The 15,384-nt window shown below is 33.4% G+C and overlaps 2 protein-coding genes across 30 annotated transcripts in view; both read right to left on the bottom strand.

The window, feature by feature from the left end:
- The window catches only part of Syt7 (Synaptotagmin 7), a 103,087-nt gene extending 99,592 nt beyond the window's left edge, over nucleotides 1-3,495 (bottom strand). For 9 of the 17 annotated variants that reach the window (XM_070112405.1, XM_070112408.1, XM_070112409.1 and 6 more), the window contains exons 1-3: nucleotides 3,202-3,384; nucleotides 3,014-3,088; nucleotides 2-654 (exon numbers count right to left, since the gene is read on the bottom strand). In XM_070112405.1, the coding sequence (XP_069968506.1) occupies nucleotides 2-3 (2 nt within the window). In that variant the 5' untranslated portion in view covers nucleotides 4-654; nucleotides 3,014-3,088; nucleotides 3,202-3,384. The other 8 variants (XM_070112413.1, XM_070112415.1, XM_070112402.1 and 5 more) reach the window with 7 other exon arrangements.
- An 8,292-nt stretch (nucleotides 3,496-11,787) lies between these two features.
- The window catches only part of LOC106619829 (fibulin-1), a 35,200-nt gene continuing 31,603 nt past the window's right edge, over nucleotides 11,788-15,384 (bottom strand). For 12 of the 13 annotated variants that reach the window (XM_036367052.2, XM_036367055.2, XM_036367057.2 and 9 more), the window contains 4 exons: nucleotides 14,032-14,169; nucleotides 12,440-13,091; nucleotides 12,139-12,369; nucleotides 11,788-12,076 (listed from right to left, as the gene is read on the bottom strand). In XM_036367052.2, coding sequence (XP_036222945.2) covers nucleotides 11,914-12,076; nucleotides 12,139-12,369; nucleotides 12,440-13,091; nucleotides 14,032-14,169 — 1,184 coding nt within the window. In that variant the 3' untranslated portion in view covers nucleotides 11,788-11,913. The remainder of the gene's footprint in view (nucleotides 12,077-12,138; nucleotides 12,370-12,439; nucleotides 13,092-14,031; nucleotides 14,170-15,384) is intronic. The other variant, XM_070112398.1, reaches the window with a different exon arrangement.

The following is a 15,384-nucleotide window of genomic DNA, read 5'->3' as shown; positions in this document are numbered from 1 at the left end:
CATAAAACTTTGACGAATTTGAAAAGACAGCGGCGTCCAAAAACTCTGATACGTATAACGATTAATCCATTTACCAGAAATTCGTGATCGCTTCTATTTAATTCGTTGATGTATAATTTACTTATATCGAAACTGTTTTTAATTAGCTTAATTTTTACTCAATTTAAATCTTTGGTCATTCTTCAAGTATGCACTTTGCTCTTTGTATTGAGCATATTGATAACACTTAATGCGCTATTTGAAGACATTATTATTTATCGAAATCAAACATATTAATATTGTTAATATAAAGCAAACAACGCTTAGTTTAAATTTATCATTCGTTTAATATATTTCAAATTGAGCCTATAAATTAAGTTTGTTTAAGTATATCTTTTAGTAAATAAATTATGTATTAAATCAGAGTGTGTTGCTTTTTGCAGGTTTGCGGAAAGTATTTTGTTTGTTTTATTTCATATTGCTTTAATAACTTCGAAACAGTTTTAAATCTGTTATTAAATGTACCAGAACATCCTTGTTTTGATATAGATATTAATTTTTAATTTTATTAGCTTTTGTTGTTACTAGTTTTAGTTTGTTACATGTTTTATATTTTTGATACATTACGGAAAGGTACATATGAACCACATTACTCAGTAGTTCCCCAGTATTCGTCTGAAAATAAATAAAAACAGATATGTAAAATCTTCCGCATTATCGACATCTATAGACGATAATCCAAGAATATAAGTTAAATTAAAATTTTGTTTCTTTTTTAATTTTTGCTAATTTCGTTTGGTTTTATATAAAACAATAATTGGAAAAATAAACAGAGAGGCGCTTCATTCCACATACCTATAAGCACTTATACGTATGCTATTGGTTTTAACAAACACAGCATAAAGAGCCAAAAACTTAGTTTTGCTTAAAATGCTATACTTCAATTTCTATACCCTGAATAGGTTATATTAAGTTTGACACAATGTTTGTAACACTCAAAAGGAAACATCGGAGACCCTTTAAAATGTATATGGTACGATCAAGTCCGTGTACGGAAAACTTTATTATTAGACAAGATATCTTCATGGAATTTGGTAAGGGTTATTGTCCATGGCAAGGCGACACTTTCCGAACAAATTGTTCGGATCGAATTACTACAGTATATACTTGTAGCTGTCATACAGAAGGAAATGTCGGAGGAAATATATATTATATATAAATCTTCAGCGTGAGGAATTGAGTCGATTTAGCCATGTCCGTCTGTCTGCCTGTATATATTACTGAGTGATAAGTTTTTGAAATACCGTTCTGACATTTTTCATACGTTCTTTTTTCCCCAAGAAGCTGCTCATTTGTCGGAACTGTCGATATCGGCAGAATATAGCTGCCATACAAAATAAACGATCGGAATAAAGTTCTTTTAAGGAAAACTTTTTTATTTGGCAGATATCTTAACGAAATCGGACCACTATAGCATAAAGCTACCATACAAACAATAAAATCAAGTTTTGTATGGAAAATTTGTTTATTTGACAAGATATATTTATGAAATTTCGCATGGATTATTGTCCAAGACAACCCTGAAAAAATACATCACCAACATTAATAATTTTTTTACTCCTTATATGATCCTTAATCACGTTTCCGTTCATTCTATAAGAAACTTTAATTAAATACCTAAGGCTTGTCGAAATCTCTAAAATCTCAATTCCACTGTAAATACATTTATAAATTGCGCTGCTTATTTAGATAGATCGTGTACATATTTTGAATACTACACGAAATACGTGAAAGAGTCAACATTAGCTTTCTTCAAACCTTCCACGCATGGAATTATCAAAGTGACTGCTGCAAATTATTTCATTTGAAAGGCGTCAGTATTAAGCACCACATCAACATTGCTTAGAGCTATTTAAAGCTTGTTACCAGCTACTATCCAGAAGTAACACTTATTCGTTGTTAAAGTCGTGCATATGAATATCAATAGTCAAATGTTATATAATTGATGTTACATGCGTTAATGTGCCCGAAAATACATTCTAAACGTTCTTTAAAAAGCAGCTTTATAAAAAGTTATTGAAGCTCTATATACACAATAAGCTAGTACAAAAGATGGAATTAGTTAACTAACAAACTAATGGCAACCATTTTTATTCAAAAGTTTTATGATATTTTGTTTTAACATTGTTTTCTTGACAAGTCCTACTATAACGAACAAGACATATACGTACAATGTTGCTAATTTGACAAACCATATTACTCACAAAGATTTATGTACATACCTTTCCCTATACTTTCAGTTCACAGCATACATATGCGTTCTTTTGATTTGGTTTTGAAATCATTAGTTTTGCCTTAATATATTTACTGTAGTATTTTCGGTCATTTTTGCACTTTCTTAGACGAGAAATACGGCTATGAGCCTAAAATTATATGCAATATGTATGTCAACAACGTTTTTTATTGAAAGTAAAGAATTGAATGCCAGAAGACGTTAATATTCGTAGAATCCTTAGTCACATATGCGCACTGCTTCATAGTTGCTTACATGAACCTTTATAAAAATGTCACTATAAAATCAGAACTGTTATCATTTCACGTAGCTTATGGCAGTTGTGTCATTATGCACACCCCCGTATACGCACGCATTCAGGCATAAACAATGGAAACATGGGTATTATGGTACTCACGTGCAAATTTATTATATTTATTATAAATTAATATATTATCGTACTACGTGCAAATTAGTGCATTTATTATAACGTCTGGACATTACAAACACATATGTATACACATAAATACACTGACGTTCACGTACGTAAACATGTTGTTACTTCCTACTAAAATTAGTTTTCTCATTATTCATCAATGACATAAGCGCCCATCGGAGAGATTCTTATGCCTGAGCGCCGTATACCTATTTATTTTCTTTCACAAGTTAACGCTGCGTATATCCTTTACTTTTACCTTTTTAATGATTATTATATGTACAAAATGCATATGTTAGTGTATATATATGTTTGCGCGTACGTACTTTATGTTCCTTCACATAGCACCATTGTCAAATCGAGGTTTTCTATTAAACTGCTATGTATGAAGAATACATACCCTAAAAAGTAAATTTGAATATTTAATAAAAATTGTTTTCGCTCTTTCTAATTATTAATTATAATGGATTTATTAAAATATGAAGAAACAAATTTTTTTATATATATAACTAACTCTCTTCTGATTGATTTCTTTAGTTGTACGCTTCAAACGTAACCAAAAATAAGAACTGTTTGATTCTTCACAAAGTTTTAATGGCTTGGTAATATTTTCATGCCTTGCTTCAAAGCTTTCGTTAACGTTTCCGAAAGAGAACGAGCACAAGTACCTCATTATTGTGAGCGCACTTCGCCGTCATCGTTGCTTACATTTTGGTCTGTTGGCTGATTACAGTAATAACGACTACATTTACTTTAGTAATAGGAAGAAAATGTTCCGCAATGAAGCACAAAAGTTTCAATGCCATGCGCTCTCTTTTTCTCATATCATCTAACAGTAGGATTGTAAATAACTGTGAACGCTATTTTAGTTAACCCCATTGGTGTTACTGGGCGGCCACACGTGCCAGTATCAGTTCGAAAAACTCAATACAATTCACATTTTTTTACTAACGCACTAATAATTTTCGAATTGGCAAAGAAATTTCAGAGGCAGTAAATTCTTGACACATGATGACAGTAAATGTCAAAATAATCACAAACACACCAAGTTACAAACATAAACATGCATACATGCAAAGAATATTGTGCAAAATCAAGAAATTTTTGAAAGATAATTGTCAATCAATTCTGCATCTTTAAACTAGACTGTCCCTAATTTTTCTACATAATTCCGTTTGAACCGCTATTTACTTTACGAAATATATACCATAGATATTAGGGTAAATAAATATTTTTTTCTTGGCACTCTAAACAATAGATTTTTAGACACCTCTAAGAATGAGCTCCAAGTATAAGCTCCTGATTGTAACGGGAAGGTCCTCCACCTTACAGTTTTCTACGTACTATCTTGTTTCATAGATTTTGTAGGAAATTGATTGCTCTACAAAATATTCTAGGCAATTTTTTTTAATGAATTTTATAACTCTATAAAAAAAACATAATAAATCGGAAAACTCATCGTTTTGTTGCTTCCTACATTTGCTGCTCTACAAAAATGGTCACTTGCAATTTACAAAAAAAAGATAAGTATACATTATAACACATGGGCTGAAAATGACCGGACCTAACTCAGAAAACATAGTTTTTTTTGTTCAAAATTGGCTTTATTCTTCAATATAATCTTCATCAAGAGCAACAAAATCTTTCCAGCGCCGCTCCAACATTTCAATAGCACTTTTGTAGAACAATTTGTCTTTTGCCTCAAAATAGGCCTCAGCTTCAGTGATAACCTCTTCATTTGAGCGAAATTGAAATTTCTTACCGGCGAACATTTTGAGGTCTGCGTATGGTATGTTACGTTTAAACATGGCCGAACACTGCTCAGAATCATGAACACGTTTTTGGTCAACAGTCAGCAAACGCTGCATCCACTCTCCATCATCCAGAAGCAGTGTAAAATTAAAACACGAAATTGTTTAGCATCCATTGTTTTTAAAATAACAAAAGAAGCGTCACTCTTAGCACAATAACTCTCAAACTAATGAATAGAATGTCAGAAATTTAACAGCTGTCTTTTAAATGTTAGTACTAACTGAAAATTAGATGAATTCAATAAAACTAGCGCCATCTATGCGTAATACCCGGTATTTTTCAACCAACCCGACAGACGTTGGTCTGTATGGTACACAAGTATTTAATTCGTATATTTCAACTCTAACAATCTGGATCGTTTTGATTTTTATTTAACAGTTATTTCAATATCTGACGTCATCATATGTACATTCATCACAACTCGACCATTTGATGCGTGTTTGAATTAAAAACTTATTTTTTTTAATAAACACGTAAAAGTTTAAACTCTAACTATTTTATAACAGATTTCTGGTTTTTTTAATTTACAAAATTTATGGTTATGCCATTGGATGTATTTTGGTTAACCCCTGAGGGATGTATATGTATAAACAATTTCGATAGTTTTCCAACCTTGGAACATATAAGTGGCCGTGCGAAAAGGACGGATTTTCTTGATCTAAGTCACAAATTGTCATTGTTTGAACTTGTTTCTTATTGATGGTCATAGTAAATGCAAAGCGGATTGGAAATTTTAAACGGTATAGGCGAACAACTTCACCTTGAAAATTTCAACTCAAAATTGTGGCACAAAAAATGTTTCACAATTTCGACAACTTCATCAGGATCAACAACAGTGTCAATATTATATATTTGAATATTATTTCATTACCAGGTACAGTTTGTTGTATGTATTTGGAAATTAATTTCGTTAATATCTAAATTTTTTGCGGCTAGTTCACGTAGCCATGTATGATTATTATAATTACGTCGCAAAATACGAAAGACACTTTTTATCAAATACCTTAATTATACCTTAATGTAATATTTCACAACGCATACGATTTTTTATTATAAATATATAAAAAAACGTTTCGATGTTTCAAATTTTTTTCTAAATTTGACTTCAGCACCATCAGTTGGGACAAACTGGAATTGAAGATTTGGTATAGCGACAGTAGCGCGGTGTGATCCAATATAAAATATTTCGAAAACAAAAATAATTATAAGTACCATTAGGACAGATTTTAATCAACGCATGTGAACATTTGTTAGAAAATGATTAAAAAATATATAATTCTATTCCGCACTAAATTAGCAAAAACACTAATTACACCGTAAGGTAATATTTCATAACACATCATAATTGAAAATTCTATACAACGACAGTAGCGCAGTCTTTCGGATCTAATATAAAACATTTCGAAATCTAAAATAATTTATAAACGTTAAATTAATTACACTACTTCGAAATGTATAAACTAGTAACTAAATAGCCTAATGTATATTAATAAACGAATACAATTAATTCCAAATTGAAAAAAAAAAATTTATTGTTTGTAAAAATGTACTTTTTATTTATAAAAAATAGGTAAAAAACCGTGTATCTCATTAGTAAGCTGAGAAAAAATCGCAAGCATTAGTCCGGCTAGTTATTTTTATAATGAAATACTTTTCTTCGTATATGCAAAGGTTTAAAGGTACTTTTGTAAAAATCGCAAAACAATACAAAGGTCGACTGATTTCAACAGCTGCTGCAAACAAACCGGTTGACAGATCGCGCTCATTTTTGGCATAGGAATTAAGGACAGTGGTACCAACTTAATAAAAAATATATTCAGCGCGAACGATTTCTGGAAACTTTCCGGTCACAATGTATACTAACTTAGTCCTCTTTTTAACTAGTTAGCGTATAGCAAATTTCATTTCATTTTTTATAATAAATTATTTTTAAAAACTATGGACCGTAAATGACCTCCATGCTCAGACACGCATATGCGACACCTAATTATAAAGTTATTCATTGCGGCCTCATAACCTCATAACCTCATAAAAAAAGTCTGGTGCATTCAGGACAGTTGCTCCATCTTTCTGAGACCAAACGCTAATGAAAGGGTCTTCGGCGCAGTTCTGGGTAAAAAAAATTCATTTAACATCTTTAAATAACGGTGCCCATTGACAGTTACTGTTACACCGTTTCCTCTAAAGAAGTAAAGTTGATGAAAAAGAGCACCATGCAGTGACTCGTTCGGGGTGAAGTTCTGTTTCGTGTATTATTTCTGGATTTGATTTACTCCATATACGGCAATTTCGCTTGTTTACATTTCCGTTTAGATCAAAATAGACCTACATCAGATATGAACAGGCAAGTTATCAACTTATTGTCTTCTTTAGCATTTCCGTTTAGATCAAAATGACTACATCTGATATAAACTGGCAAGTCATCAACTTATTGTCTTCTTCAGTTTTTCTTATTAGAAGAGTAAATTTTGCCCAATCAAACACATTTCGTAATTAAAAGAAGTAAGAAAGTTCTAAGTTCGGGTGTAACCGAACATTTTATACTCTCGTAAGCAAGGATCAAAGCCGGGAAACTACTTCAGGTCCTGGAAAAATGTTATATTAAAGGAAGTATTGATCCGATTCAACCCAGTTTTGACACAAAACATACTATTATGGAAGGTTTAATTTATTTATTTTATTATATGAAATAAATATCCTTCACATTGAGCGATAATTTCGGTAAAAAGTTAACTATAGGCAATATTTAGTCACAAGGTGGCACACTTTAAACGCATTGTTCATGCAAATTTTTACCCCGATACAATCATTGTTGCTTGATTTGCATAGGGAAAGTGAAAGAATCAGATGGAATTTAAAATGGTGTTATATGGGAAGTAGGCATAGTTGTAATCCGATTTCGCCCATTTTCGCACTATTACATAGAAATATAAGAAGAATATTATGTACCGAATTTAGTTGAAATTGGTTAAGCAGATTCCAATATATGGGTTTTTACCAAAAAGTAGGCGGTGTCACGCCCACTGCCTAATTTTGAAGTCGGTTCCAATAAAGTCATCTAATACCATCCCAGAGATAGAATTTAATGCTTCTGGCGTGTTTACTGCTTTATTTATTGCGCTTTTAGTAGTTTTTATCAGTACCGTTATATGGAGTGGGCGGGGTTGTCCCCCGGTTTCACCCATTTTTACACTGTCGATAGAGGTGTTAAAAGCATTTCAGCGAATTTAGTTATTATAGCTTTAGCGGTTTAGGAGATAAGCACATTAAACCTATTAGGGGGCGGGACCACGACCACCAGAATTACGCCCATGTGCAATACCAACCGTCTTACGGTACCAAGAAACATGTATACCAAGTTTCATAAAGATATCTCAATTTTTAATCAATTTACAGCTTGCTTGGCGAAGTGCCGCGCAATTCCCTATGAATACTAAAAGAAGGGTTCGGAGGGGTACTATAATGCAATGGAAATAAAATTATCGAATCTGTAGAAATAGAATCCTTTAAATCTGTTCTAAATTTAAATTATTCACAGACTTATTCAGGTAAAAGACAGCAATATGTTAAAGATAATGAGTTAAGTATTTTAAAACAGTAAAATTCGTCTATCACTGATTACTATAATCGAATAGACAGCAAGTTATTATATATTTCATTATAAATAAAATTATGACCCATAGTGGTAACAATGAGCTCATAGCTGCTTTTAACGAGCAGGCTAGAGAGAACGCGTTACGCGTCTACATATCTGATCATCGAAGACCGTTATGTGATGACTTATTCCCCGCTAGACATACGGACTTTCTATCAGCCCTGACGTACAATTAAGTCTCATCGGCGAAGACCATTTTTGCATTAATATCAGTCAACAGGGATCAAAAATTTTAATTTAAATAAAATAACACCAATGAAAATTGATAATTATAATGGAACAAGCTTTTACAAACAACGCAATTCTAAATTCCTTTTTTAACCCTAAATATACTTTAAAATCAGAAAATCCAAATCCCACACCTCCAGTGGCATTTACATTTAGTAATAATCGATTATTATCTGATCGTTCGCGGTTCCAAAAGATAAAGAAGGTTAAGTTTACGCCTGAAGTAGAATTATCTTCGAATGATTACACTGCATAGTTTCATTTTATGAAGTTTCTTGCCCAATTTTTTATGATTTTGCCTCGCCGATTTCAAGACTGTTGTCAGTTTTTCTCTAGCTGCTCTAGTTTTTTTATATTGCTCTTACTCAACGAGAAAAAAAACTTTCTTTTATGTGCTTTACTTACATGAGTCGAAACATCTGTCTTGGTTTAAATGCTCCAGCAGTAATCAGCCATCATATTAGCATTCCAACGACCCTGGTATCGCGCTTCCATAGTGTGATCCGGATTAAAGCGTTATCCTTGTTCTTCGGTTAAGTCGCCAAAATTTCCTGGGAAGCGGTCTAAATTGCTGAAAAATAAGTGCATCTTGATGCTCATATTACATCCTAGTTTCTGGAAGTGCACGATGAGCTGCTCGATGTGTTGAATGTAGTCCGGAGACTTTTTATTTCCTAAGAAATTTTGCACAACCCAAATGAGTTCAATCAATGCAGACATCTCCTTATCTAGCCAACAATCGGTAAAATGTTGGTCCTTTATTAGTTACCTGTTTTGAGGACCGTCAAAAATACCAGCTTTATTATTTTCTGCGCTCAATTTCGGAATTATTTTACTGATTTATTTAAAACATTCCCCATCCTTGGAGAGTTTTGTTTTCTTTCTTTTTTTGTTAATATATCTCTATTTATTGAATTTGCTTGCTCAAAGCCTAACAACAAGTAAAAATCTTAAATCTAATTAAAACTAGAATTTATCTTATAAAATCTTTAAAAGGTTAGTAGATCTTTCCTTTTTAAGCGGGTTTGATTACAAGGCTGTAGCAAGGCATTAGCTAATGGATTTGGATGGTTACGGAGTTTAAGTTCATAGTTCTTTCTGCTGTCCTCTACTTCTTTTTTTACCATAGGAATAGCAAGATCTTTGAGAATGTTTTTATTTCGAATGTGCCATAGTGAACTCGTTATAGCTCTAAGGATTTTTGACTAGAGTATTATATCAATATTAATTGCACACGTCGTACCCCATAGTTGAATACCATACATCCAGATCGGCTTTAATATCGCGTTCTACAACAAAACTTTATTGTCAAGGCTAAGTTGAGAATTTTTATTTAAAAACCAGTTTCAATTTGCTTTTAGAAACTGTTTTATCAGACCTAACTTCATATTAAGAGGGGTTAATATAATTCTGTATCCGGCTACTAAAGATGCATTCATCACATTCACGCCACCTGGTACTAAATTCATTCTCAAAGGCCAAACTTTTTAAGTCCAGTCTTCTGTATTGACTCGGCTATCTCATATGCACATGAAACAGGGGAATTTGGATCCTCCTTTTTGACCCAAAAGAAAATGTCCCTGTTTTTTCTGGATGAAATGGTAGCTCTTGAATTTCTTCGTTCCAAATGCGGCAATGTACACACCGGGATAAGATTCAAAAGGTGTGCTTCACGATCAAAAATTGTCAAAGCCGAACTACAACTGCTCAATCCGCTAGATACCGATTATATGGACCATAGTGACTATTGCTAACATTTTACTAAAAATATCGGTCAATCTGTGAGATACATTATCAAAATTCGAAAATAATCCTTTTCTGATAATATTTGCCTGTATCAAAAAAAAGGTTTAAAAAAAGATTTCTTCTGGTTGGCCTTATACTGTATATATTGAGTTATATATTTATAGAAATGTTGGCTTTAAACCGTTTAGGTTGTTCAAAATGTGTGATATTGTATTGAAATGAAGTTTGAAAAGTTTTCTTTAAAATTATGTTTCTTAGCACTGAGAATAAACGGAATTGATCAAGACCTTGCTCCAAAACTCATACGCTTTATATAATAAATTCCTATTCTCTAGCTGGACACGAAGTAAAATATAGTAAAAAAACTAAGTGAGTCTATGACCTATGATATAAGTTTATAAGATACCAACTTTGATTTTAATCCACTCACGATTTTGTCGAACAATTAATGTTGAATTCTTTCACAACATTTTTATGCTCTTGCAACATGTTGCTACAGAGTATAATAGTTTTGTTCACCTGACTCTTATTTGTATCACCTAAAAATAATCGAGTTAGATAAAGGGTTATGTATATATAAATGATTACGATGACGATATGAGTTGAAATTCAGGTGAGTGTTGTCCGTCCGCCTGTCCGTGCTCTAACTTGAGTAAAATATAGATATCGTAATGAAACTTTGTGTTCCTTGGCAAAAATGTAAGGACGACTTCGTAGATGGGCGTAATCGGACCACTGCCACGCCTATAAAACGCCATTCTATAAAATGCCATAACTAAGCACATTGTTAAGATATAAAACTGCAATTTGGTATAGATTACAGTAGCAAGGGGCACCTGTAAGCTCTTTAAGAGGTTTAATGTACATATATCTTAAACCACTAAAGCTGCAATAACCAAGTTAAGAGCCCCTACCAACAGTGTGAAAACACGGTAGATGAAATTGGACGTTAACCACGCTCACTCCCCATGTAACGGTTTTGTTCAAAACTACTAAAAGTGCGATAAATCAATAACTAAATGTTTCAGAGACATAAGATTGTCGAAATCGGACCATAACTTTTGAAGAACCCAGACGCCATATATGTGGACGCCAGAGTGTATGGCATTTTGGCGGAAATGTCGGTCAATCTAAGAGATTCATTATTGAAATTCGGAGAAAATACTTTTTTGATAATAATATACCATTATCTAATAAAAAAAAATTTCGAACTTCCAGTTGACTTTATACCACATATATCGACCAATGTGCTAGAAATTTATATGAAATTGACTGAGCATGTTTTTCTAATAAGAGTGTATCTTTGAATATATAGCAATAAAACTAAGAAAGTCTATGACCTTCTAAAAAATTTAATATGATACCAATTTTGATTTTTAGCCATTCACGATTTCGTCGAACACTGAAGTTGAACCCTTTCGCTACATTTTTCAATATTGCCTACACCTGAAGGTATTTAGCCGGCTTTGATTCTCGCGAGTTGCAAGAGTACAAATTTTTCGGTTACACCCGAACTTAAAACTTTCTTACTTGCTTAATATAAAGTTTTGCCAACACCTGCAGGCTTTGCACCCGAAATTAGTTGTGTTTTTTGTAATTTAACGCAGCAGCACTATGTTGGTGTTAACACTATTCGGTTAGTCGTTTTACACTAAGATATTAGACAGAAACATGATTTATTGCAACAATAATTTCCCAAGGTAATTTTGAAACAATTAATTTAAATCATAAACAAAAAAGTAGCAATATACGTTTTTTATAAGTACATTGTTTTGTGTGCCAATTTTAAAAGGTGTACTGTGACACTAAAATAAATATTTTGGCAACGCTCTTTCCCCGCGGCATACCATTTGTGAAAACCGTCATACTTAGTTCCAGTTCAATATCCTGCGGACCTTCCATTGAACGTTTCAACTGTAAGTGAACCTCATGTTTGCTCTTGATGGTGCTATAAATTTTGAGAAAAATGTAAAAGTATTGAATGAACCTAAGACGTTTTGATCAACTTACTCAAAGTGATTATCCGACGCTTTTTCAATATTAGCTGCCGCCTGAATTTTTATGATTTTTAAATCAAAGTCGATATCATCATACCAAAGAGGTCCACGAAGAGTAAATATGATCCTACCTTCTGGAGGTATCATAAGCTTTGAGACAAGTGTAATAAAATTGTAAGTGTAAGCAGATGGTTTGCTAAAGCATTCGTCGCCCTCACAGAGATTGCTGGTCAAGCGGCAACGGCTGACATAAAAAAAATATATTGATATACAATATATTGTTTTAAATAAAAAAATATTTTTTATAGCTTTACTTTTTCTGATCCGGATCATTGACATATCCGTACTGGCAATGTATGGAGGTACATTTGTAACTACCATGTATATTCGTGCATATATCGTTACGTCCCGTACAAAATTCTTCGGTTGCGCACTCGTCAATATCGCGACAAGTATTTTTGTCCAGAGCCAGCGCATATCCGCGCGGACATGAACACTCATAAGATCCGGGAACATTATTGCAATAGCCCATACAGAGTTTGTACGCCTTATGTACTACGCATTCGTCTACATCATTGCATGTTCGATTGTCGGCACTTAACTCGAATCCTTGGTTACAAGTGCATCGGTAACCTCCCCAATAATTAACACACTTCTGTTGACATAAGCCCGGTATTTCCTGGCACTCATCCACATCCAAACAAATGTGTTCGTTCTCTTTGCTTTTTTGGAATCCAGACTTGCATTCACAATAATAGGATCCTATGGTATTCAGACACTGAGCATTTGAGGGACAAACCGGTGGATGCCCCTGGTCACATTCATTTATGTCTATGCAACGGCTTACGTCGCGCATTCGTAAAAGCTGATGCCCCGGTGGACATGAACAAATATATCCACCGTTGCGGTTTCGACAAATCTGATTCTCAGCACACTGATGTTCTCCGGTTTCGCATTCGTCAATATCTATTAATAAATAAAATAGAGTAAAAGAAAATATAGAGGGTAGCTCACGAATCGTGCTACAAAAAAAAAAACGTAATAACTTTTTATTCTAATCTATGCAATACATTTATTTTTTTTATTGTATAGCAAATTGTATTTGATTATATATAAATAATTATTTTTAAAAATTATGGACCGTAAATGACCTTCACGTTCAGCCACGCATAAGCGACACCTTATTAGAAAATTATTCAATGCGGCCTGAAGGGTTGAAGTCGGGATTGCCTCAATTATCGATTTAAGTCAGTCAGATTTCTGGGTTTTGTTTTTTACACCTCTTGCTTAACAAAACCGTATAAAAAAAAGTCAGGTGCAGTCAGATCAGGTGACCTTGGAGGCCAGCGGAAAGTGGAGTTTCTTGATTTAAATTTGTTTTCAAATTTCCGTTGGGGCTCCGCAATAACCGGTCTGGCTATATGTGCAGTTGTTCCATAATGTTGCGAATAGTCAACTCTAGATGGTTTAACCGGCTTGTTATTTGAACTTTTATCCGTTGTAATGACCGTTTGCTAACTCCAAATTGCGCCGATAAGTCAAAACGCGAAGCCGCGATTGTTTCTTGATCGCGAACATACGGATCTCGATGATACGCTCTTCTTGCGATACTTCCATATTCAATATATACATGGGGAGTGTCATCAAAATCCCGTCTGAATTCCCTGTGGACGGAAATGACAGACTGCAAAGCATAGTACTGCTACACTATCCAAACCCTATGTAACCCGGTATTTCAAGCACTCATTTTTAAAAAAATTAAATAATAATCTGCCAAATAAAAAAAGGAAGTCGATTAATCACACAGAAAAAAGTTATTACGGTTTATTTTTGTAGCACTATTCGTATACAGGGTAAAAATGGGACTCAATTTTGAATTTTTCCAAAACATTTATCAAAACATTACCTATACATTGCGTGCCGTCTGAAGTGGATTTATAGCCCGCCGTACATTGTAGCAAGTTTTGACAGCGATAGGAACCATTTGTATTAATGCAACGTTGATGTGAGCTGCAAGGGCTCATTAAAATACATTCATTGAGATCTGTTAAAAAAAATATTTATGTCATACATACGATATAACTAATTTTACAAACAATCGCGCATTTTGAGAACAAGTGTACCTTGTAGGGAAATGCAGAAAACGGTAAAATCGAACACATGACAAAAATAAATATATTCATGATATTAGAATTATTGATCATAGAATAGTATTTCTATGAGATGAATCTTATGCAGTAATTTGTAATCACCGTGCCACTTATTACTTTATGTTATAGCATCAGTTTGCATTGAAAACACGGTCTCGCAGATATTGATACATTGAATATAATCCTCTAAAAAATTACTAACGAAATTAAAAATCTGAGGACAAAGAATAAGTTTTGGAGAAGTACAAAATACTAGGAGTTCTTAAAATGCCCGCGTTTTTCCTGTACGCAGAATAAACTAGCGCACATGCACACCTAAGCCCTTCGGATTATCAAATTATCTTACTTTTGCTAATCATTACTATGTCAAAACCACAAATTTTATACTGGTACGGTAAATTTTTAAATATACTTATAGATATCTCATTTAATATTAGTGAGATAGCTATCCTTTATGCATATCCTGTAAACTAAAGATAAACATTTTGCACAAATACAATTATTTAAATGAGATAATATTATATTAAAGCGACAACGCACCTATTTAATGATTTCGTTTCTCATGGAAATGGAACCAATATAAGTTAAACTTGGCACTCAACCCTCTATTGTATTTGAGAATGGAGGCACACGGTAAAAAGTACCTCAGATAGTTCCCATATATCGAAATTGTGAAATCGGCATTTCCAATACATCGTAGTTCAATGACCATTCAAGTAGATCAAAAGCAAACACGTTAATGCAAATAATTTAGAAAGATACACTCTTCAACTGGTCTTTCCCTTCCCTTTCCCCAGCAGCAAAAGTTGTTGTGCTTTCATCCATTCGGACAACATGACCAGCCAGCGTAGCCGCTGAATTATGTCCATATCGTCGTATAACTCATCATTCCATCATCTGCGGTATTCGCTGTTGACGTTGCTCACAGGACAATAAATCTTCCACAAAACCTTTCACTTGGAAACTCCTAGTGCCGTCTCATCGGATGTTGACATAGTCCACGTTTCTGCACCATATAGCAGAAAGGGTATTATGAACGACTTGTAGAGTTTGGTTTTGGTTTATCAGAAGAGAACTTTACTTTTTAGTTGAATGCTCAGTCCAAAGTA

The sequence above is a fragment of the Bactrocera oleae genome, chromosome X (genome assembly GCF_042242935.1).
Source record: "Bactrocera oleae isolate idBacOlea1 chromosome X, idBacOlea1, whole genome shotgun sequence".
NCBI classification, from domain to species: domain Eukaryota; kingdom Metazoa; phylum Arthropoda; class Insecta; order Diptera; family Tephritidae; genus Bactrocera; species Bactrocera oleae.
Note: the sequence above shows the minus strand (reverse complement) of the source record. Positions and strands in the feature narration are given on the sequence as shown.